Below are 21819 nucleotides of genomic sequence, written 5' to 3'. Positions count from 1 at the left end.
TGTGCTCTTCTGTGTTTTTATTCATATTTGACATGATTTGATTTTTATTTCTTATTCTGTAACATTTTAAGTCATCTTGCATACAATTTACTCCTCACTTATATAACAACTCGCCACTATTAAATGACTACATATTGCATATCGTTAGCCTAAGCCTTGTCATTTTCAAATTAATTGACAACTCATTCATCATTGTCATGATGACTAAAGTGTCCGTAAAATCCACCGTCAATCCTTGTAATTTTTTTCTCTATTAAGCAGTGCACTGCATCGCCACTAGATGGCGCAAAGATCAAGCTGGTCAACTTGTTGGGATTTATTCTTTAAATCTTCAATGTGAACATTTAAATTCATGATCTCATTAATATAGACGGCATTTGACCATATTTCTTTTTCTAGGAAAAATAAAGAAAAAATATACAACACTGTGGACTAGTGGATTGCGCATTGACCTCACAGTTATGAGTTTGAATCTGTGTGGCGTTGGCATGTTGATGCAGTTGTAAGTCTACGTACTGCAGAGTGTGGCTAAGGAAAGACACTTCAGTGTTTTCAAAGGGATGGTCATTGTTATTCCTGCAGGTTAAAAAGAAATCTGGTTTACGACGTGAAAGAAATCCAAGAGAAGTTCTTGACGGCCTGATGTGTTTTTTTGGAATTGGCTGAATGTCATGTGACGTGCTCATCTGTTGTCCATCAGCTTCAGGAATGCTTCGGCTTGAGCAGATTATGGAAATCTTCGGCACTGTGCTATACAGTACATTTGAATCGGAACACGCACGCGGCCGTGAAGATGGCTCGTTTTTGTCATTTTTTTAAGTGAGACCATCACGTGGATTCCGGGAAATGTCGGCTGAGAAGCTTTACCTGAGTTGACTTTTGACACACTTTAAAGGATTCAAAAGTTGCCTCTTGAGTTGTTCATTGAAAGAAATAGTGGACGCCACTTTGTGCAGTCACATTGTGGGTGTCATGTGACCCTGCTGGTCATTTGACTCTTTGTGTCTGATTACCAGCAGAGGAGCATCCCAAGTATGACCACTCCCACCACTACAACTTCCCACTACCACGACGACCGCCGCCATGACAACCACTCAAATAAATCAATAAATCATCATCTTCGATAGAATGACAACAAAGATGAGGCCCCTCTGGCTTTCGGGGGTTGAGGTCACATGACATCAGCAGATGAGCAATTTTTATTAAATAAATCCTAACAGAAAAATTAATCTTGAAAAGTTTTGTCACGTTTGAACTGGTGTGACTTTTTTTTTTTTTTCACCTTTTGTGATGTGAAAGTTGATCGGCGCTCTCTTCATCAATGTTTCAGAGAGCGGCCTCGCTCGGCTGGCTGAGGAGAGCAGACAATGCTTTGCTTTCCTCCTTCCACTCATCCAGTCATTCGTTCATCCTGCCATCCTTCCACTGCACGTTACCAGGTAAAAAACACGACGCTCACCCCGTGCGTGTGACTTTTGCAAAGAACTCCATTTTTGCTGTCAGTATTTATACAATGTCTTGTTTGTGCTGCTGTCTGACGGAAGGATAGAAATAGAATAGAAAAGTCTCCGCACGCCTTATCAAATGCTGAATTTTTGCGACATAACAAAATTAGCGCTATATAACTTGTTTCAAAAAAAGACTTTTCATATCCACTACTTCAGGTACAGCAGTAGATCAAGTATCTGTACTTCTTCTTCAGTACTTTTGCCGCCATTTTTTTTTTTTCGCTTGAGGATGGCGTTGCGGAGCAAGTGAGATCCCCGCCGAGCACAGCCGGTCGCCGCCATGTCGTCGTGGCTGCATCGTGTGTCCTGGGCGGACGCCTGGTACCACGCGTGCTCGCGGCTTCTCCGCACCAAGCCGGTGGGGGCCATGGCGCACGGGGGCGGGGACGAAGACCTGACGGAACTGGCGGGCGGCTCGGCGGTGGGCCTGGCCAAGGTGCTGACCACCCTCGACCTGGTGTCGCTGGGGGTGGGCAGCTGCGTGGGCACCGGCATGTACGTGGTCGCCGGGCTGGTTGCCAAGGCCGTGGCCGGGCCGGGCGTCATCCTGTCCTTCGTCATCGCTGCCGTGGCGTCCGTTTTGTCCGGTGAGTCGGATCACGGACGGATACAGTCACAGTACGGTACAATAAAGCTGGCTTTAAATGTAAAAAAAAAAAAAAAAAAAAGTTACTAGTCAAAAATTCCGCACTTTGCCGCTTTCAATAAGACGGTGATGCCGCCGTACAATTCAGCGGTTTTACGTAGACGACTATGCCCGGCCTCTGATTGGCCGATGTACCCGTAGGCGTGTGCTACGCAGAGTTCGGCGTCCGCGTTCCCAAGACGACGGGCTCGGCGTACACATACAGCTACGTGACGGTCGGAGAGTTCGTGGCCTTCCTGATTGGCTGGAATCTGATCCTGGAGTACCTGATCGGCACGGCCGCGGGGGCGTCGGCCCTCAGCAGCATGTTTGACTCGCTGGCCAATCACAGCATCAGCCACTACATGATCGCACACCTGGGCACGCTAAGAGGACTCGGTCAGTGCACGCTTTTCATTTGTACATTTCATGCGCAAAAACTTCCAGTGTATTGTGGCAGGTAAACTTCATGGTGTGTGTGTGTGTGTGTCTTGTGCTTGCGCATCAGTGAACGGGCACGTATTTGTTGCAGGCAAAGGCGAGGACACGTTCCCCGACCTGCTGGCCATGTTCATCGTCCTGCTGGTGACACTGATCGTGGCGCTCGGCGTGCGCAACTCCGTGGGCCTCAACAATGTCCTGAACCTGGTCAACATGGTGGTCTGGGTCTTCATCATCATGGCCGGACTTTTTTTCTTGTCAGCCAAGAATTGGGAGGGCGGCATGTTTCTGCCCTACGGCTGGTCGGGGGTTAGTTGTTGGCGCCCGGCTAGTGTTCCAAATTATTTGTCATTACGTGTATACGTATACTCATATACGTGTATACAGTACGTACACACATATACGTATATGTGCGTACATATACAGTATACGTAGATGCGTATTTACGTATATACGTGATTGATTCCGTCCGCCTGCTTGTCGGTTGTCGTTCAGGTGATGCAGGGGGCGGCGACCTGCTTCTACGCATTCATCGGCTTCGACATCATCGCCACGACCGGGGAGGAGGCGCAGAACCCCAACACCTCCATCCCCTACGCCATCACCGCGTCACTGGTCACGTGTCTCAGCGCATATGTGTCGGTCGGTACTTAATATACTTCATATTCTGGACGTCCACGTACACCAAAAAAAAACGTCAACTTTGCGACACTCTTTGCGCTACAGGTAAGCGTGATCCTGACCCTGATGGTTCCGTACGACCTCATCGACGGCTCGGCCCCACTCATGGAAATGTTCGCGGCGCACGGCTTCCTGTGGGGGAAGTACACGGTGGCGGTGGGCTCCATCGCCGGCCTCAGCGTGTCTCTGCTGGGATCGCTCTTCCCCATGCCGCGAGTCATCTACGCCATGGCCACGGACGGACTCTTATTCAGGTTAGCGCAGCACCCCGCGCGCACGAGCAAGTTGTTTTGATCCGCGAACGCCACGCGCGCCGGCAGGTCCCTGTCTCACGTGTCTTCGTTCACGCACACGCCGGCGGCCGCCTGCTTGGTTTCTGGGACTCTGGCGTCATTTCTGGCTCTGCTGGTGAGCCTGCGCGACCTGATCGAAATGATGTCCATCGGCACGCTGCTGGCGTACACGCTGGTCAGCGTTTGCGTGCTGCTGCTGCGCTACCAACCCGAGCTTGCGGAAAGCCAGGGGCTACCTGCCAAAGAACACCTGGACATGAACTGTAGGTTCCTTTTTTTTGGGGGGGGGGGCAAGTATTTTCATTGACATTTTTCAGTTAGGAGATGGGTGCATTCGATCAGGGGATAACAACAACAACAACAAAACTTTTCAAATCGTTGAAGCCAAGTATGTCTCAATCAGAGTTAAAGAACAAAAAATAAATTTTACCCAAACAGCACACTCAACCACAATTCACACCACACACTTCAGGTCTTCAAAAAAAAAAAAAAGGGACAAGTTAAATAATAAATAAAATGGGTAAACAAAAAAAAAAAAACTACAACTGAAAAAGAATTGAATAACAATAATGGTTGTAGGTTCCTTTTGAATGAACTCTTAAGGTTTGTAATTGCCTCAAGAAAAGGGCTCATAAAGCATCAACGCCGTGCAGCTAGCAGCTAGCTTACATAAATGACAGAATTTGGTACAAGCAAACTTCCTTCCAGTTTCAACTTCTATCCAGGCTCCGGTCCCTCCGAGCACGAAGGCGGCGGTGAAGGCGAGTGCGGCGACTTCCACACGGGCCCCGTGTCACCGCTGCAGAGGCTTCTGGGAGCCCACTACCCGACGCTGCTGACGCGGCTCGGCGTGCCCGCGCCGTCCGCGCGGCCCACGGCCTGGAGCGCTCGCACGGTGACGCGCTGCACCTTGGCCTTCTTCGTCCTCTCCTTCCTGCTGTGGACGGCGGTCATCTTCGGCGTGGAGCAGGGCGCCGGCGCGGGCGCCGCCCTTTGGGGCCTGGCGGCGACCGTGCTGGCGGCCGCCTTGGCCGGGCTCTTGCTCACCGTGGTGCGGCAGCCGCAGAGTGGGCGGAGCTTGGCCTACATGGCGCCGTGCGTGCCCTTTGTCCCCGCGGCGGCCATCTTGGTCAACAGCTACCTGATGCTCAAGTTGTCGCCGCTCACTTGGATGCGCTTCGCCGTCTGGTGCGCCATCGGTGAGTCCGCTCGCTAATTTATCATTTTTTTCTGTATATATTTCAAGTTGATATGTCGACAGTAGTTATATCTCCCCCTCTCGCACATAAACTCTCACAAAAACCTACCGCCCCGCACTCTTACGCTCACGTCAGGTCACCTGGCTTGTTCTTAGTCAAGCGCCTTTGGTGGCGTTTTGTGGTTCTGTCGTCAGGGTTGCTGATCTACGCTTTGTACGGCGTGTGGCACAGCTCTCTGGAGGTGAGCGCCCGCGAGGAGGAAGCTCACGCCAGCTCCTACCAACGCTTCGACGACCACCTGGACGACACCTTCGACGACAACGCCCGGGAGCGGGACGACGGGCCCTACCGGGGCTGGGCCGCCCCCCGGGAGCGGGACTTCCGCTACCAGAACCACGCGTATGACGGTGGAGTGAGCGAGGACGATGACGGCGGCGGTCACTTTGGATACCAGAGAGGAGGAGGAGGAGGAGGCGTGGAGGCGAAGGGGACAAACGATGACGGATTTGATGATGGACATGACCATTGACGAACGAGAACAAAAGGTGTCAGCACAACACAAACACACGCAGCGGCTCTTGTTGCTAACATCTGAGGCTAGGTGGCTAACAGCCACTAGCTTTGTTTTTGCGAGTTTTTATTGAGGGTTTGAGAACTTTTGATGTTTTTTTTTTTTTTTTTCCCACCTGGGTTGAATGTTGATGTTGTTGTGCTTGTGTTTTCGTCGTGTAAAATAAACATCACTTATCAAAGTGACAAAACTTTATTTGGACATAAGAGTACAGTAGAGCGAGGCAAACGTGTCGTCATGCATTAGCCGAACCAAAGCGTATCTGCAAAGTATTCACAGCCCGATTCCATCACGACAGACGATACATTTTTTTGCACGCTGTGTGCTGCTCTACTTATTAGATATTCCATGCCACAAAAACAAATTTAAAAAAAATCATCTTGCCACCCTCACACGTGGGCGCTCTTGGCGTGGTTGGCGGGCGTGTCCACCATGACGGCGGTGGCGGCTCCTCCCCCTCCTCCTCCTCCTCCTCCTCCTCCTCTTCGCTGTCTGGAGTAGAAGAAGCTGCTCTCCCTGGCGAAGGCACGGGGGTCTGCGTCGCCGTGGCAACAGAGGACCACACCCCCGCCCAGGAAGCAGAGCGCCACGCCGGCCCAGCCAAAGTACAGCGACGAGCCGAAGGACATCAGACCCTTGTCCTGGTGGACGCCCACCGGGAACCACACGGTGGACGCCAGGCCCAGCGCGGCTGAGGACACACACACACACACACACACACACACACACACACACACACGCACGCGCGGCATTACTCACGCACTCACGCGTACACAAACTCTCATGCTCACAAACTCTCTCACGCACGCGCTATTGGGGCACACATAGGAACTCACTAACTCACGCTAAAACTCACACACTATTCACACAAAATGGACACGCTTAAATATTTACAGTCATGTACACAAAAACACAAACTCTCATACAAACTTTTACATTCACACACATACTCTCACTGGCACACTGCTCTCGCTCTCTCTCTCTCTCTCTCTCTCTCTCTCTCTCTCTCTCTCTCTCTCTCTCTCTCTCTCTCTCTCTCTCTCTCTCTCTCATTCACTCATTCACTCATTCACTCATTCACTCACACTCTCACACACACGCGCCCTCACCCATGAGTAAGATGAGGCCGCCGCCCACCCGGGCCCGCCTCTTCTTGCTGGCGGCGGAGTCATGTGGCAGACGAACGCACGAAGTGGAGGTGAGCACCAACAACATGGCAGGAAGACCCAGCAGGCACGCGCACACCATCATGGCACGGGACGCCTGCACGTGGGCTGACAAAACACTTCATAAAACAAAACAAAAAAAAAAGAACCGCGATGATACACACCAAACAGCACACGCTACGAGATGTCCGTATTAATGTGATCGTGTCAAGATGACGTCATGATGCTGAGGACGTCGCGGCGGTGGCAGTGTTTGACGTCGTGCAGGTTACCGGGGAGATTGAGGATCTGGTTGAGTGCGGTGCAGTGGTAGAGCGCGGGCGCGATGACGCACTCGGCCCACAGGCCGCGGGCCCCCAACTCGTCCATCCGCACGCAGGTGGCCACGCTGTAGTCGCAGGTGCGCACCCAATCGTTGGTCGCCGTGGCGACGATGAGGCACACCCAGCCCGCCAAGATGGACAAACTGCCGCATGCCTGCCGACACACCGGAGACATCACACGCGCAAGATACTCCAAAACCCTCAAAGAAAGATGAAAATGAGTTGAAATATGAAATAATAACTACACGTATTCCCTAAACATCAGATCAACTCCTGAGGAGTGGACTGCTGGTGCTGGAGTGCGCTGTGCTGAATTTTAATGGGCGCGGTGCAGAAAAGGTGCAAAAAGTCACGTGGACGCACTAAAGTTAATCTGAAGCAGATGCATGCGGGCCAAAAACGAGCCAGATGCTGGACAGCATGAAAAATGTCTTGAGGAAAATTCAGAAACAACTTTTCCAACTGCTCACCTGCGCCCACGAGGCCTCCTGCTGGACGCACATGAAACAGCAACAACTTGACTTTTTGGTCAACAGGTGGCAAACATGCATATCGCCAGGGATATTTCGTTTGGAAACAGATATTAAAAATGAAAAAAAAAAAAAAAAGACCCCTTATTTGATTGTCATTTAAAATATCAAAACACGAAAATAACGCTTGATTTTCTAATTTGCTTCCTGGAACGAGTAAGTAAAATTCTAATAATTAGTTTTATTTTATCTAAGCAGATATGAAAAATGAAAAAACGACTCATTATTTGATTTTTATTTTAAAATTCAAACACCAACATTGAAATAAAGCTTAATTTTCTTTTTTGTTGTCTGGAAAGAGTAAGGAAAAGTCTAAAAAAAAAAAGTTTTATTTTCAGTTTGAATTTAGCCTTCACATACCGTACAGTCGTACACATTCTTTGACCTACGGTAGATAGATAGATTGCTAAATGGCTTGCTAAATGGCTTTGTGCTCTCCTGTCCAGTCGGTGGCGATATGCACCAAGGAGACGTAACCAACTCGCTAAAAACAAGACGAAGAAGAAGCAGCAGCAGCAGAAAAAGAAGAAGAATAATTGTACACATCCGGTTTGTGACCAAGCCCCCCCAGTGACTGGCAGCTGTGTTTTCGGTGAGTAATTTAAACATTTTTAAACAGTCTATTTACCATTTATGCACGAATGTATGTACACTATTTAGGAGCATAATTACACACTGAGGCCTTCTAGTTTATTTATTGTTACTCGCTACGTCACTGGAAGCTCGCTAGCTATCGTAAAACAATATCAACAAAGGTGGCTCGTTAGCTAGCACGCCCACAAGTCGAACTCAGCTGTCAATCAAGAAAAGCGTTTGGCTTGAATGTTGTTTTGTATGTTTTCCACCCCAAAGCTGATGTCCACATGGGGAGAGATTTGTCTCAAAATTATTCACACAAATGCATCAGTGCTTTTCACGTGTTTTTCAAATCCACAAGTATTTGTGATTTTCACAAATGTATCTCACTTAAATAACTAAATATTTATGTTGTTGAATTGAAACATTTAGTTGCACCAAGATGTGCTTTTCGGGTCCACCATTATCTTCGTGATTTTCACGTTGTTGTTTTTTTTTTTTGGGGGGGGGGGCGTAATTTATCATGATTTATCGTGTAAATATTCAATTCTGCGTGTTGCGTGTCGAATGTGCATTTGTGGATCAGCAGGCACGCCGTTTCAAAATGTTCTCACACGCACACACACAAGTCTCTTACATGTGTGGAAAAGGCAGTCCTGACTCTTTCCGCTCTAGGCAGTGTTGCTGTTTTCATTTAACGGGAATTCGCTATATCCCGTTTTTTTTAACTTTGGAATTGAAACGGAAAGCGGATCTTTTGTGTGTTTATTTGACATAATTCGGGAAACAAAATACGACCGTAATTTGTTTTCCCCAAGCAGTAGCAGAAGATCGCCTTACTTGTACAACAAACATGTTGGAAATAAGATCTGTTGTCACTTTTGTTTTATTTTGGTTTTTGGAATGAATATTGAGAAAACAATTTTTTTTTCAAATTAATTTTTTTACTACCCGTTTTGTTAAAAAACAACAACTAATGAACAAATGCTTCACGGATTGTTGGAGATAGAGACACTGCCCTCTAGCGGACAAAAGAGGGATGGCCTTTAAAACACATGTCAATGTTGACAACTGTTGTGTGTGAGATAGATAATACCGGAGTGGATTTTTACTCGCGTACCATCCGACTCCCACAAGAGAAAAAAAAATCTCAGTCCCAGCCCACAGTATATATATATATATATATATATATATATATAAAAAAGAATAATTAATTTTTTTTTTTAATCCTGCATGTCCCATCGGTGACAGCGACTTCTATCCCGCCCGCTCCCGTACCGCTGCGTATTTTAGAGGACAGATACATTCATTAAATAAATAAAGTTGCATTTACCTCCACAGATCGACAGTGACTCAAGATATATATATATTTTTTTTTAACACACTACACGCTTATTCCGCCTCGTGCGCGCCGTCCGACAGACTGACGCAGTTGCAGCGCCTTCGCTGATTGCGCAGAGTCATGATAAAGGCACACGCACAACTTTAAAAAAAACAACAACGTGAAAATCAATATTTTTGCGGCTCTGAAAAACACGTGAACATCGCGGATGCATTTGTGCGACACGTCGTTTTACTTTAAAAAGTTGCTCGACGGCTCATTGGGGAAAGCCGAAATAATTTAATAATTAATTCCAAGGTTTTACTCAAGCAAATATCGTTTCCAAGCTCCGTAAAAAATGTAGTTGAAAAATAAGTTTCATCGCAATTAAAAATGGAAAATTTTTGCCATTATTTTCAAAAATGTAATCGCTTGACAGCACTGTTTAAAATGAATGTAATTTCTCTGTATTAAAGAAATCATTATATTTTTTTCTTCAATTCAAGAGTTCTCAGGTGCCTAAAGGAAGGTTTTGACTTACCTTGACAACCTGAGACTTTGTGACAGCAGCTAGGGCTGCTCAGTGGTGCTAACTTTGTAAAAATGTTGTGACTTTTCCAACCCCTCTTTTGTTTAAAAAAAAAAAAAGTTGCAAGATACCAAGGTTATTATGGTGAAATGAAATAAAAAATACTTTTACAAAAATGAAAATAGTCCCCGCCTATCTGACGCGACAGCGACGATAAGCACTTTTGACTATAGATAGATTTCAAAAGTCTGCATTTGATTGTTGCCAAAGTATTCACACCAAGTCATCAAATCATAATCAGTACTTGGTTGCAGCTCCTTTGCCATCCAAAACGGCTTCCAATAACTTTGGATAGCCAGCAGGGCGTTTTGCGCACTGTTGTTTGGGACCATTTTTCGATTCTAGTCTAGAACCTTCACTTTGTTCTTCCTGAGCCGTAAAGAGAACAAAAACAGTGATGGATTGCTGTGTTTGTGCTATTTTCTTTCACGCAAATAGGCGAAACACACTTTTGCAACCAACTGTATGCTATATTGCTATTTTTTGTTATTGTGATGTCAAGTGCTTTGTTACAGCTGTTGAACGATATGCCAAAGACATATTTCGGCTTTCTCCAATGAGTAACTTTTCAAAGTGAAACGATGTAAAAGTCCGTCTTTGTCTGTCTTTGCGCCAGTGACTCTCCTCTTAAGTTAGGTTGCGAGGTGAGCAGAGGTCAGCTGCCACAGGAATTAAATCAAATTTGAGTGTTTATTTTTATTTTTTTTAACGCTTTATGGAATTTAAATTCATCTCCAGAATGAACACTTTAATTTTGACATCCCTAATTAGAGTCCAAAATCGCATTTATGGACAATTTAATCTGCGATTTCCCCAATTGATCATTTGAATTTCTAATACAAAGGATTATTTGGGCCAGGGGGAAAAAGAACAAAGAAAACGGTGTAATCAATGTTGTTTGAAGATTATTTAACAATTTGAACACATGGGCGAAGTATTTTTCAGTTGGCGGACTTTGAGGCCCTGCTGGACTTGACCAGTTGATTGAGAGGAGCATGAGTTGCTCATTGGCTGTCAGGTGTGGAGAGAAAGCCACCAGCACATTGATTGTGACTGCAGAAGAGCGTTACTTACTGCTTTTATTTTCTGCCTGACCAGATGGATGGAGGCGGCTTCGTGCTCAACGGCGCAGCCGACGGACTCGCGGCGACATGCGGAAGGATTGGCCAAGCTGCATCTGGACGCCGCCGCGTGAGTACCGAGCAGTGTCGTGCGCTTGACGAGCTGACGTGTGATGTCGCATCGCACCACAAGGTGGACGTGAAGCGCATGACGCTGGCAAGCACAACACCGTAGTCAGACATGTTTTTGAATGACAATGGTGTGGGCCAAGTCAGTTAAAAAATAATGTCCCATTTCAAAAAAAAAAAAAGGATATTTATTTTTGACTAACTTGGTTGACATCAGTGTCATTTCAAAACATGTCCAGATGGTGTTGTGCTGTACACTTAGTTTTTGTCGCAGTGTGCTCACGTCCCCCTTTGGTGCCATGGCCTCATTTGAAGTAAGTGACATCACACATGAGCTCGTCAAGCAGCCGACACTCAAGCTGCTTCCATCGTCAGTGTCTGTGAGTGCAACGCGCGAACATTGACTGGCGAAATGCTTTCAAATTGTCACGTTAGCTTCTCTGTCCAATAAATTGTTCAACTTGGATTGGAGTCTTTTGTGTTTTATTGCTAAATCTGCCCTCGTGCGTGCCGGTTGCTGCAGTGGAAAACTATTCCAAAGTCAAAGTTGAAGTCTTGAGGTGAGAGTTGCACGTCAGTCACGACTACTGTGGACACAAGTGTCACATTACTACTCCTGTTTGTCTCCTCATGACTCAAAACTCGAGCAATCTTTTGAATTCATCGAGCTTTGGGTCATGTGAGATTGAGGGGAATAGTAAAAAACTTGTCTCATGTAGTGACTGAAGTGCAACTTTGACCCGAAGACTCAAAAGTGCCTTAAAAAAAACCTATCTGCTGCTAGGACCGCCCCTAACTCCGCCCAATTTTGAATCCACCAATCACAGCGCGGCTTGAATTTGCATAGCCAATCAGAATGCAGTAACTTGCCAATCCGACCAATCAGAGTGCTCCAAATTTGCATAGCCACGCCCACTTTTATATCAACCAATCACAGCGTGTCCAATTTGCATAGCCACGCCCACCTTTTGACCAATCGCAGCCTTTTATCCGCATTGCTCCACCCACTTCCAGACCGACCAGCGAATCAGAAAGCCTTATTCCAGCCTTGCCACACCCACTTTCCAGTATTTCCCTCACCTCCCAGTCCCGAAAAAAAAAAAAAATAAAAAAAATAAAAAAATTGGGAAAATTTTTTTTGAAAAAATGTGAAAAAAAATTCAGAAAAATTATTTTTGGTTTTTTTTTGTGTTTGTTTTGTTTGCTTTTATTTAAGATAGTTTTTTTGTGATGTGTGTAAGAATGAAGTTGAGATGTTAAGTGTTAGTTGTAATCAAGCTTTATTTCTTTTGCAGAGTAGACAATCACAAACAAGTAACAAGTCGGACGACAGTCTGTTCGTTGCTTGGTGGTGAAGTAGTCGGCCGGCGAGAAGACAAAGTTGCAAGTCGGACGACAGTCTGCTCGTTGCCAAGTGCGCAAGCGGTCGGCCAGCCGGGAGACAAAGTTGCAAGTTGGACGACGGTCGGCCAGCGAGAAGAACTTTGACAAGCGTGTGGACCTAAGACAAAAAAAAACAAAACATGAGCAAGTCAAAAGTCAAGTCAAAGTCTAGTGCAGAAGATGTTTGGGGCTTGAAACCTACCAGCGATCAAGACAAGTCTTCACAGGTGCGTTATGGAAGATGATCTTGCTGCCTACAAAAGGGGAAGAAAAAAAAAAGTATTGGGTCAGAAAGGTCATGAGGAATGTGCAGTGAAAAGAATTTCAAGATCATACCGTCAAAGTGTAAATGCCTCCAAGTTTGGTTTCAGCACCTCGCCGATGAGCAAGCAACAAAGGCTAAAGTGTTGCTTGGCTGTGAGCAGGTACTCCATCGTGCGCCACAACTGGACACAAGAACAAAATCATTCCACTTTGTCGAGACAACTGGAACATGCTAGCTGAAATGAAATGTTGCTTTTCTTACCAACAGAGGACTCCTCCTCAGCAGCCGCACTTTGAGTCACGTTGCAGCACTGCAGTGGCGCCATCTGCTGGACAAGGAACATGTGAGCAGATAATTCTATGACTAACCTGAAATGCAGTTCCGTTTTACCGTTACGCTTCTGCAGGAGCGCCTCATTGATGCAGTCATCTGGAACACGCATGGAAAGAGTCTCCTCGTCGCTGCTCAAGCTCCTGAGACTTCTCCCGGAGGGACAAAGCTGCAAAGACTACAAACGACGGACCAGACAAGCTGCTGTTTTTACTACTTTTATTTGCGTGTCTTGATATCGAAAATGTTGGCAGCTTTGAGGACCTTCCACATTTATGGAGAATTTCTCTTTGCCCAGCAGGTGGAAGAGTCCCCGACGGCACCCTTACTGGACGCTGCAGTGCATGGCCAAAGAAAACACAGGCGAGTGCCAAGTTTTTTTGTAGCCCGTTTAACCGGTCAGCAAGTTGATCATAGCACCACCTAGGAAAAAAAAAAAAAATTAAAAAAAAAATCAAGTACTTTTATTCATCAAGTTTGAATTTTGCAACAGGTCCCAACCTTGACCAAGGGGAGCTCGACTTGCCAAGTTGATCCATGCTGCAGTCATCAGGTTCTTCAGCGCCACCTGGTGGACAAGAGCAGGACAAAAAAAAAAAAAAAAAAAAAGGCAGAGTCACTTGTTGACCAAGGTCTTCAATCCTGTTTTCCATTGCGATTCAAATAATCAGCAAGCTCTTTAGGAGCCTGATCATTTCAATCGGCTGTGTCGCAGCAGGGAGACAAAACATTCAAGAAACAGGATTGGAATGTCTCGACTGCAACTTTGGCAAAATTGCAGAGAAAAAAAAAAAAAATGCTCACTTGATACGCCGCCATTTTGTTCCACAGCTCTCGAAGCTCTGGCATGACTGCAGAAAAGGAGGCGGAGGGAAAAAACAGCAAAAGTTCGGATGGGACACCGCTGGAAAGTCACATCGGGTCTCCTGAGCCTCCTTCGGTTTCATCCAGAATCTCGGCTGGTGCTTCTTCCTCGAGTGATACTGCAGCAAACATTAAAGTTGCCAATGAGTGCATGTTCCTACCTGGCTCAGGTGTCAAATCCAGGTTCAGCAGTAAAACCCCTGCCGCCACAGTTTTAGCCGCAGGTGCTTGCACTCAACGAGCTCCCCAGCAGGTGCTTGAGTGGACGCACCTGTGGCCCGGATTTGACACACCTTTGCTGATTGATAAGATCACAGGAGGCCCCTTGGTCGGCACATGCGGAAATAATTAGTCAAACATTTGTACATGTATGAAAGCGTGTGTGTGTGTGTTTTACCAGTGAGGGGAGCAGAGCTGGACGCCTCTTCAACAGCATGCTGGCCTGAAAGACAAACGTAAGAATTCCACTTGAAAATAGTCAGTCTGACAAGGTAGTGACTTAGCAACCTGACATTTGGTGGACATGCAAAAGTCATGACGCCATGTCCCAAAAAAAAAAACCCAGGAAGTCAACCATTTTAAGTTATTTGGGCCAGTCTGTTAAACAGACGGAAAGAAGAACCAACACACACAGATACTTGATTTAGTCTGTTTAATAATGATATCTTGTATATAAAACACAGCAATTGTGCCATTTTGCAGTCAACCTGGCCGTTCTTCTGAAGATGGAAGGCTGTGGACGGAAATAAAACAGTTAACACGCATGCATGAAAATGTACTCTTTATTCAGTTTAATTATGAAGTATTTTCTACTTACCTTCGGCAAAACGGCACTTTGGTCCAGATGCTGGAAAAGGTTTGAACAAATGCTTAGTCAAAGTCACACAGACTAACTGCATTTCTGTTGAATAAACATCAAAAACGCGTTTTGGTGCAATTTCAAGTAGAAGGAAGCGTTAAATTGCAAACGCTAGAGCAAACGCTTTAGCTTAGCATGTTAGCAAGGCGCGAGCACGCCAAAAGTGCTACTTTAGCTCGCAGTGAGCAAAAGCAGTGAGTTTTAAGAGGCTATTAAAGATTGAGCACTCACCTTGTCCAAGTTGTGGATGATTTTGAGCTGGAGATGTGTGCGGAGAAGCAGGCGGACGAGGACGACCTGGAGCTGTCAGCGAGCTGGGAAAGAATGACTCTTTTTCCCCCGACTTAAATAGGTTTCCGGCGATGACGTCACGTCCGCCCACAGAAACAAAAAAATATATATTTTACACAGAAAGCCAAGTAGCCGACGCTAGTAAAGAAGTTGTGTACATTGAAAATACGGGAGCGACATAATAGAAGAATTGTCATAAGCACTTTGAGGGGTTTGAACCCGGGTTGTCCGCATATAACATGGATGTGTTTACCACTTGACTACCAGCTAGGTAATCCCATTGCCTCTCTTGGTAGTATATATCAGATATAATGACGCGGTATGCATATATATATATGTGTATGTATATATATATATAGCCGACCGAGGTGTCGAAGTAAATCTGTCATGGTCGAATGGTTAGTATCATGGCTTGGTATTTGGTGAACCCGGGTTCGATTCTTGCTTTGTCCACCATTTAGTTTGTAAATGGAGCAAAGAGTGAGGCTCGAACCCGGATCTCCCGAACGCCAAGGCACTTCTTATACCACTCGACTATCTTGACGGAGAAATTTCGGAATTTTTTTGTGTATTTATCGGATCGCGGTCAACAGTCTGAAAATGTTTTTTCGTTCAACCCGGTGTTTTTCCTGCTGTCTTCCAAACATTCATCTATCCAGCCATTACCCGAGCCGCTTCTCCTCAGTTACATGTAATCGGGGAGAGGGTTGGCATCTCTCGTGAAGTGGTCACTTACACATTCAACGTGGACTCTGTGATGACATTCTAACCTAACAAATAACCCCCCACCCCACCGGTGTTTACTACCACTAACTTCATGATGACATCCATCAGGAGAGAGTTTGCAAAGTCAACTTGACTTGGTTTGAAATTGAAGACAAACATGATAAAGGGGCAGTGTCGTTTGTTACGTTGCTTTATTGGTGCTCGTGAATAAAGTGCTTGAATAAAACACACAAGTATTTTCTTGTCTGCTTCAGTCACAAACAGTCCCAAATGTTTAGTTTGTTTTAGTTTCAAGATGCTTTGTCGATAAAAGCAACTCTGCTCGGAGATTGAGAAGCGTCTCGTCTCGTTGGTTGGGGGGAGCGGGTGGGTCGCTGCTGGTCCGACAGATCTGTAGCCTTAACCTGCAACACACAACGAAACGTGGTGAAATCAAATTTAATAATAGTAACTATTAATACTATTGGGGAGAAAAAATGGGAAGACTTTCCGAGGGCCCCACAAAGGAGCCCCAAAAACGACCATGTATAGTAAGGGAAAAGTAAGTCGTTTTTTTTGCGAAAAAAAACGCCTTAATATAGCCTTAATATACATTGCTTTTTTTCCGCAAAAAAACGTCTTACTATATACCCTTCCTATACATTGTCATTTATTTCAGAATAAAACGATTGTCATTTTGTTCGCAAAAAAACGCCTTACTATACATTGTCTTTTTTTTCTCAAAAAAAAAAAAAAAAAACGATTGTAATTTTTTTTTTCTCCCAAAAAACGCCTTACTATACCCTTACTATACAATGTCATTTTTTTCTGACACGGTCTACGCGGGTGCAAAAAAAACAAAAACATAAGGAACGAAAAAATCCTCAGTGTCATTTAAACGTCCAAAAGAATAAAGACTGGCTAGCCAAAACAAAAATACTGTCCAGAGCTCTTATGGATGTGTGCTAAAGGATATTTGTGTGTTGTGTAGATGTGAGTGGTTGCCTGGAGTGAGCGAACAAAAAGTTGAAGATGCAGCGGTTATCCCCTCAAGGATCTCAGTCTGCAGCAGCTAAAGTCCACCACGCTAATAAGAAAACAAAGACAATGTGAGGCGATATGAGGCGAAGGCGGAGAGCACAAGCACAAGACAGCACGAACATAAATCGTGGCGGTGTCGTAAAACTGTAAAATGCGGCATCGCAATAATTGTTGACGTTTGTGTACTTCAATGACAATGACCCAACCTGTACTTGCCTTTTCTCAAGATCGATAAAAATCCCTTCAAGTTTCCTGCTGTCGAGTCTTGATTTCATTCCAATAATGGTGATAAAATACCAAAGCAAAGCATAAATTGTGAGACTGAGCGAAAGGTGGCAAGATCGAGGGCCAACAAAACGATGAAAAGTCACTGTCTGCGCACATACAAAGAGTGGCTTAAAATAAAAGGTACTCGTGTTGATGATTTAGGCATGGCTCTTTTGACGTGGTTTTCTCATAATTGTGTCGCCATGGTAACACACAACTCTGGATAAAAATTCCATACCCCAATTTGAAACCCTAACCCTAGCTTGCTGTGGACGCCCCGCCCCTCAGGTGGATTCCCGGGGCCACCGCGCCATTGGCCCCGCCCCTCTATGCACGTAAATTCAACCGCCTTTCTTTTCAGTCACGTAATATAAACAATTCCAATTGCTTCGGTGAGAACAAACCACAAGCGTCTCTTCATTTCATTTGTGTGTTCATCTTTTAATTATTTTTTTTTTAGGGCGAGGCAGGAAGTTGTCATGTCTGCCAGCCAAAGCGATAACCAAAGACGGAATGACCATGAAAATAGAGCACTCACTCCGTTCGTCACACAAACGACACGCGCGTGTGTTAGCCTCTTCCATACACACTTTGACTTCTTCATCATCATCATCATCATCACAAACACACAAAGCATCGCCCAAATGTACACCACACTTCCAAGCGTGACGAAGACGAGATGAGCTTCCTCACGGCGGGGCGTCAAAGCACGCAGCATCCGGCGGGAGGCGCTGTGGGGGCGGTCAGCGGGCGGGGCCATTTCGCCTGTCACGCCGCCGTCATCGCGGCGGAGAGAGAACGGGCGGACGCCGGGCTAGTCGTCGGCGTCCGCCTCGAAAGGAGGGTCGGACTCCTCGCCGTCGTCTTCGGACGCCACGGCGAACGTTTTCTTTCCTCGCCGCTGCACGTGGTCCTCGTTCCTCTTCTCCAACGCCACGATCTGAAACACAGGAAAGTAGAACCATTCTGTGCTTGAATTCAATCCACGCCCCACATCATGGCAGCAAAGCACTCCTTTTGTCCAAACAAATGAAGGAATTGGGATTCAATGACTTTCTTTGGCGCCATCTGGTGGCAAGAAACCATGTTGATGTGGACTTTGTGGAAATTAAAATTGAAATGAATGATAACTTAAAAAATACACTCCCCTCGTATGTTTCTCATATTAGACAGAATTGCTAGAGTGCGAAATTATATGACAATTTATTCTTGGGCCATATTGTCCAGCTTTAGCGTGTGTGTGTGTGTGTGTGTGTGTGTGTGTTACCTCAGCAACAAACTCCGCCTCATTCTCCGCGCCAATCGGAATGTCGAGTCCTGACACGGCATTGAAAAGCTCAAAGATGCTTAGCGCCTCGCTGACTCCTCGCTTCTGGAAGAACTGCGCACGAGCACGCAAAGGCGCGCGGGTCACACAAAGACAAAAACGTGCCCACGTGCGTGAGCGTGTGTGTGTGTGTGTGTGTGCGCGTGTGCCCGTTTTACCGTCGAAACGTTCCTGCAGTCTCGGAAGAGGAACTCCAGGCCGTGAGGATGCATCGGCTCCACCGATTGACTGACGTCGATCAACCACACCTGCAACACCGACGGGAAGCGGTTGGACGATTTATGAAGAAAGAAGATGAGGAGAAAGAAGAAACTGTAGGAAAGGGGGCAAAAGGAGGAAAACAAGACTGCCGCTACCAAGACAACCAATGAGAGAGAAGAGAAAAAATAAAGAAAGAAAGAAAAAAGAAAAAAAAGAAGGTGACCTTTCCTTGATGCCACAGCATGTTGTATTCGCTGAGGTCAGCATGGACCAGTTGGCACTCCTTATACAGCGTCTGCATCAACTACACACACACACACATTTCAACATCAACGGCGTGTGCGTATATCTGGATATGAATACTAGTGCGTGTGTCCATACATGTAAAACCTGGCAGAAAGCCTTCTTCATGTCGTCCGAGCTCAACAGCACGTCCTTGAGTTTGGGCGCGGGCACGTGCTGGTCTCCGATGAACGACATGACCAGGATGTGTTTCCTCAACAGCACCACGTCCGGACACGGGATGCCCGCCTTCTTCATCCTGTGCGACCAACAGCCATCTTATTATGACATCCATTTCAAAAAAAAAAAAAATAAAAAAAAAAGAGAGATACCTGCACAGGTTGTGCATCTCCTTCTCGGCCCACAAGCGGATGATCTTGCGCGGGTTGAGTTTGGTGAAGCGGTCGATGAAGCGATAGTCGTCTTTGATGTAGCGGTCTCGGTTCTTGAACTCGTTCAGGGTGGTCTTGAACACCTTCAGGACCACCTCGCCCGGGACCGGCCGCTCATCCAGGCTGCGCGCATAAATGTTGAACACCTACACCGTGCGTGAGCGCGCGCGCGTGCGGCGGTCTCCAACCTTCCCCCGTTGGCGTGGAAGACCACCGACTCTTTGCCGGTGCTGATGCAGCCGTTGATGCTCTCCAGCACGCCGGCGTTGACCATCTTGTACATCAGCAGACGGGTGCGGGGGTCCACCGCTTGCTCCTGCAGGGGGGGCGACTCAATTCAGACGGGGCAAAGCATGAGACGGCTTTCCGGGAGGGGACTCACGGCCGTGGAGTGTTCTTTTTTTTCGTGCAGTTTGGCGCTCCGGCGCTGCTCGCTGACGCAATGCTGCTTCAGGGAGTTGAACACCTGATTGGACAACTTCAGGTCCATGCCCAGGCCGTCGCCCACTTGCACCTCGGGAGCAAACTGGACGCGCACCACAATCAACAAACACTCGTTGGGATTGCGCGCTGTGATTTTTTTTTTTTTTTTTTTTTGGAACGACCACTAAATGAAGAAGATTAAACGTGTCCTACGTTGTCCATGCGCGCCGTGTTTTTCCTGCCACATGTCACGGCGTCATGTTTGGTTGTGATGTTTTTGCCTTTGCCAGTGAAACCTCTCCTGGGCGTGGTCTGAGGCTTGGCTGAGAGAGAAAAAAAAAAAATAAAAAAAATCACGCGCACGATGTGATTGGACAGTACACTGCCGAGGTATTCGTGGCGTTGCAGTGGCGCTACCTGCCCTGTAGGGGTCGTGCCTGGTGTCCTGCCAGTCCACCTCGTCCTCAGAGCTGTCGCTGTCCTCGTAAGGGTGAACCTTGCGGTAGTTCTCAAAGGAGATGGACACTACACAAAAGCACATCAAGTTTAAAACACGCTTAACCACTTTTTTCATTCAACTGCCGGTTCAGTAGGTGGTCAGTGAAATACAAAAAGAGGATAAACAGTACAGTCAGCACTATGCCTTCTAATCCAAATTTGAATATGTGGTACGTCGCTACCTTTACTGTCCCCGTTGAACTTCTTCTCCTCTCGACGCAGCTGATCATCAAACTCTCGGTCGTATTGCATCTGTAGCATCTGGGCCAGCATCAAGTCGCTGGTCGTGTCCGCGGCGCCGTCGCTCAGCAACAAACCCGATGGGCTGAACAAATACGTCATTGTTGTTATCTTGATTGGAACGAGGCAGTCGGAACATCCAAATCGCCAGCAAGGAGTGAAAAAAAAGTCACTGCCATTGTGCTGCTTGTTCAGCATTGAATCCAAAGCTAAATATAGCACTGAAACATAGGTGCTATTTAGCATTAGCATTAAGATAGGTATGTCATGTACGACGCCACTGTGTGTCACGTGTACTGCACGTAGGACTTCCACAACACATGAGGAGTACAATGTGTATGCCAACTCACTCAGTGAGGCTGCTGAAGTTGTCATTTTCTTCTTCCAGCTGTCTGGCCAGCTGCTCGCTCATCACATCCGCCAGCGAGCACGTCGACATGGCCGGCACCGCCGCCGTCACGCCCCACGGGCTCTGGAGAAAACAGACACACACCTTTTAACTTGGAAAAGACGACTGGTAGAGAGCACACAGATTTTCAGGTTCATCGGGAGAAAGGTCGGGAGGAATATCAAAACATCGGACAGGAATAATGTTTTTGAGCTGGACAGTTTTCTAAAGAGCGTGCAGTTTGATTGACGTAATGACTCAGCTAATGTGGCTGATCCTTTCTCAGCTGTCAGTCAGGGAACAAGTTGGGACATGTTGAGGCTTAGTCACGCCCACTGGTGACATACTTTAACCCAGTTGCCAAAGATGACAAAAAATAATGTCGATGACGTCGTTTTTGCCCTTTGGGTTAACTATACTCTCGTCTACATAAATATGAACTTAATCGAAACAGTCATTGTCGACGTCGTACCAGGCGTTAAAAACAAAATGATGGTGACGTCATCGAGGGAAGCCATATTGGCTACAATATGTCAATTGTTGGTTAGCAAAGTTTCCTTTTAAAAAGCTAACCGGCTACGCGACAGAACAGCCAGTACCACACAAATGTAAAAGTAAAACTATAAATTCTAAAGCAAGACAGGCTTACCTTTGGTTTGTGAGCAGTGACTCCACTTTGATCCATGATTTAATGACTGAAAGGTGGCTAACTGCGAAGCTAAGTGGGCCGAAGAAAGGTGAAACTAACAACACGACAAACAAACTGAGCAGGGTATGAAAAGCGAATTAAAGTCTCGTAACACACTTGGCGACACTGAAAAGACGATTCGAACGAGGCTACGGTGACTAAATGGGTCGTAAATAACCAAGTGAGTTGAAGGTGTTAGAAAAGCGTAAGAAAAGCACCTTGGACCAACCGGAAGTGCGTCAGCGTCAGCTGGCAAACTTTGACAATAAAATACATTCCGATGACGTCAGTAAACCCGAGTTCAATTACTTTTCACAAAAAGTAAATAATAACATTTAAAAAAATCAATGCAATGCACCGCC

General features: G+C 46.3%; 3 protein-coding genes and 2 long non-coding RNA genes across 9 annotated transcripts; 2 read left to right on the top strand and 3 right to left on the bottom strand.

The window, feature by feature from the left end:
* The first annotated feature begins 1788 nt into the window (after nt 1-1788).
* LOC147127192 (putative cationic amino acid transporter) lies at nt 1789-5420 on the top strand. The gene is made up of 8 exons (XM_086020741.1): nt 1789-2095; nt 2296-2532; nt 2666-2883; nt 3070-3216; nt 3301-3509; nt 3576-3811; nt 4274-4747; nt 4942-5420. The coding sequence occupies exons 1-8, from the start codon at nt 1789-1791 to the stop codon at nt 5274-5276; spliced, it is 2163 nt and encodes a 720-aa protein (XP_085876867.1). The 3' UTR covers nt 5277-5420.
* A 71-nt stretch (nt 5421-5491) lies between these two features.
* Nucleotides 5492-9879, bottom strand: LOC147127191 (claudin-11-like). Of its 2 annotated transcripts, XM_086020744.1 has the most exons (4): nt 9776-9879; nt 6757-6961; nt 6428-6592; nt 5492-6009 (listed from the first exon to the last, which is right to left on the bottom strand). In XM_086020744.1, exons 2-4 carry the CDS (start codon nt 6851-6853, stop codon nt 5708-5710), a joined length of 564 nt encoding a protein of 187 aa, XP_085876870.1. In that variant the 5' UTR covers nt 6854-6961; nt 9776-9879; the 3' UTR covers nt 5492-5707. The 2 variants fall into 2 exon arrangements, with proteins under 2 accessions (XP_085876870.1, XP_085876869.1); XM_086020743.1 differs by lacking the exon at nt 9776-9879 and having other exon boundaries at nt 6757-6995.
* On the top strand, nt 7796-14944 carry LOC147127190 (uncharacterized). 4 transcript variants are annotated; one of them, XR_015084245.1, is made up of 8 exons: nt 7796-7929; nt 10759-10841; nt 10922-11014; nt 12309-12623; nt 12768-12821; nt 12929-13004; nt 13068-13354; nt 13485-14944. It is a non-coding gene; the product is annotated as an uncharacterized LOC147127190 (long non-coding RNA). The 4 variants fall into 4 exon arrangements; XR_015084244.1 differs by having other exon boundaries at nt 12309-12821; nt 13485-13544; nt 13823-14944; XR_015084243.1 differs by having other exon boundaries at nt 12309-12821; nt 13485-13623; nt 13823-14944.
* On the bottom strand, nt 14494-15040 carry LOC147127189 (uncharacterized). Its single transcript, XR_015084241.1, has 3 exons — nt 14946-15040; nt 14673-14756; nt 14494-14588 (listed from the first exon to the last, which is right to left on the bottom strand). It is a non-coding gene; the product is annotated as an uncharacterized LOC147127189 (long non-coding RNA).
* An 865-nt stretch (nt 15041-15905) lies between these two features.
* Nucleotides 15906-21714, bottom strand: riok3 (RIO kinase 3 (yeast)). The gene is given in 13 exon segments (XM_086020742.1): nt 15906-17958; nt 18286-18399; nt 18504-18593; nt 18770-18850; nt 18928-19087; nt 19161-19343; nt 19409-19536; nt 19603-19746; nt 19857-20000; nt 20002-20168; nt 20324-20466; nt 20732-20853; nt 21419-21714. Coding segments are annotated over 13 exon segments (1638 nt in total). The 5' UTR covers nt 21455-21714; the 3' UTR covers nt 15906-17832.
* Nucleotides 21715-21819: the final 105 nt, after the last annotated feature.

The sequence above is a fragment of the Filicampus tigris genome, chromosome 21 (genome assembly GCF_054856515.1).
Source record: "Filicampus tigris isolate MCC_2025a chromosome 21, RoL_Ftig_1.0, whole genome shotgun sequence".
NCBI lineage: Eukaryota > Metazoa > Chordata > Actinopteri > Syngnathiformes > Syngnathidae > Filicampus > Filicampus tigris.
This window is presented reverse-complemented; position numbering and strand designations above follow the sequence as displayed.

Excerpts from the sequence above, each read along its gene's own strand:
- LOC147127192 (XM_086020741.1), top strand. The coding sequence starts at position 1,789 with ATGTCGTCGTGGCTGCATCGTGTGTCCTGGGCGGACGCCTGGTACCAC. Across the intron at positions 3,217-3,300 it reads GTCTCAGCGCATATGTGTCG|GTAAGCGTGATCCTGACCCT; the intron begins GTCGGTACTTAA and ends TTTGCGCTACAG. Across the intron at positions 4,748-4,941 it reads CGCCGTCTGGTGCGCCATCG|GGTTGCTGATCTACGCTTTG; the intron begins GTGAGTCCGCTC and ends TTCTGTCGTCAG.
- LOC147127191 (XM_086020743.1), bottom strand. The coding sequence starts at position 6,982 with ATGTCTCCGGTGTGTCGGCAGGCATGCGGCAGTTTGTCCATCTTGGCG. Across the intron at positions 6,593-6,756 it reads CCAGATCCTCAATCTCCCCG|CCCACGTGCAGGCGTCCCGT; the intron begins GTAACCTGCACG and ends GTGTTTTGTCAG. Across the intron at positions 6,010-6,427 it reads CGGCCTCATCTTACTCATGG|CCGCGCTGGGCCTGGCGTCC; the intron begins GTGAGGGCGCGT and ends GTGTGTCCTCAG.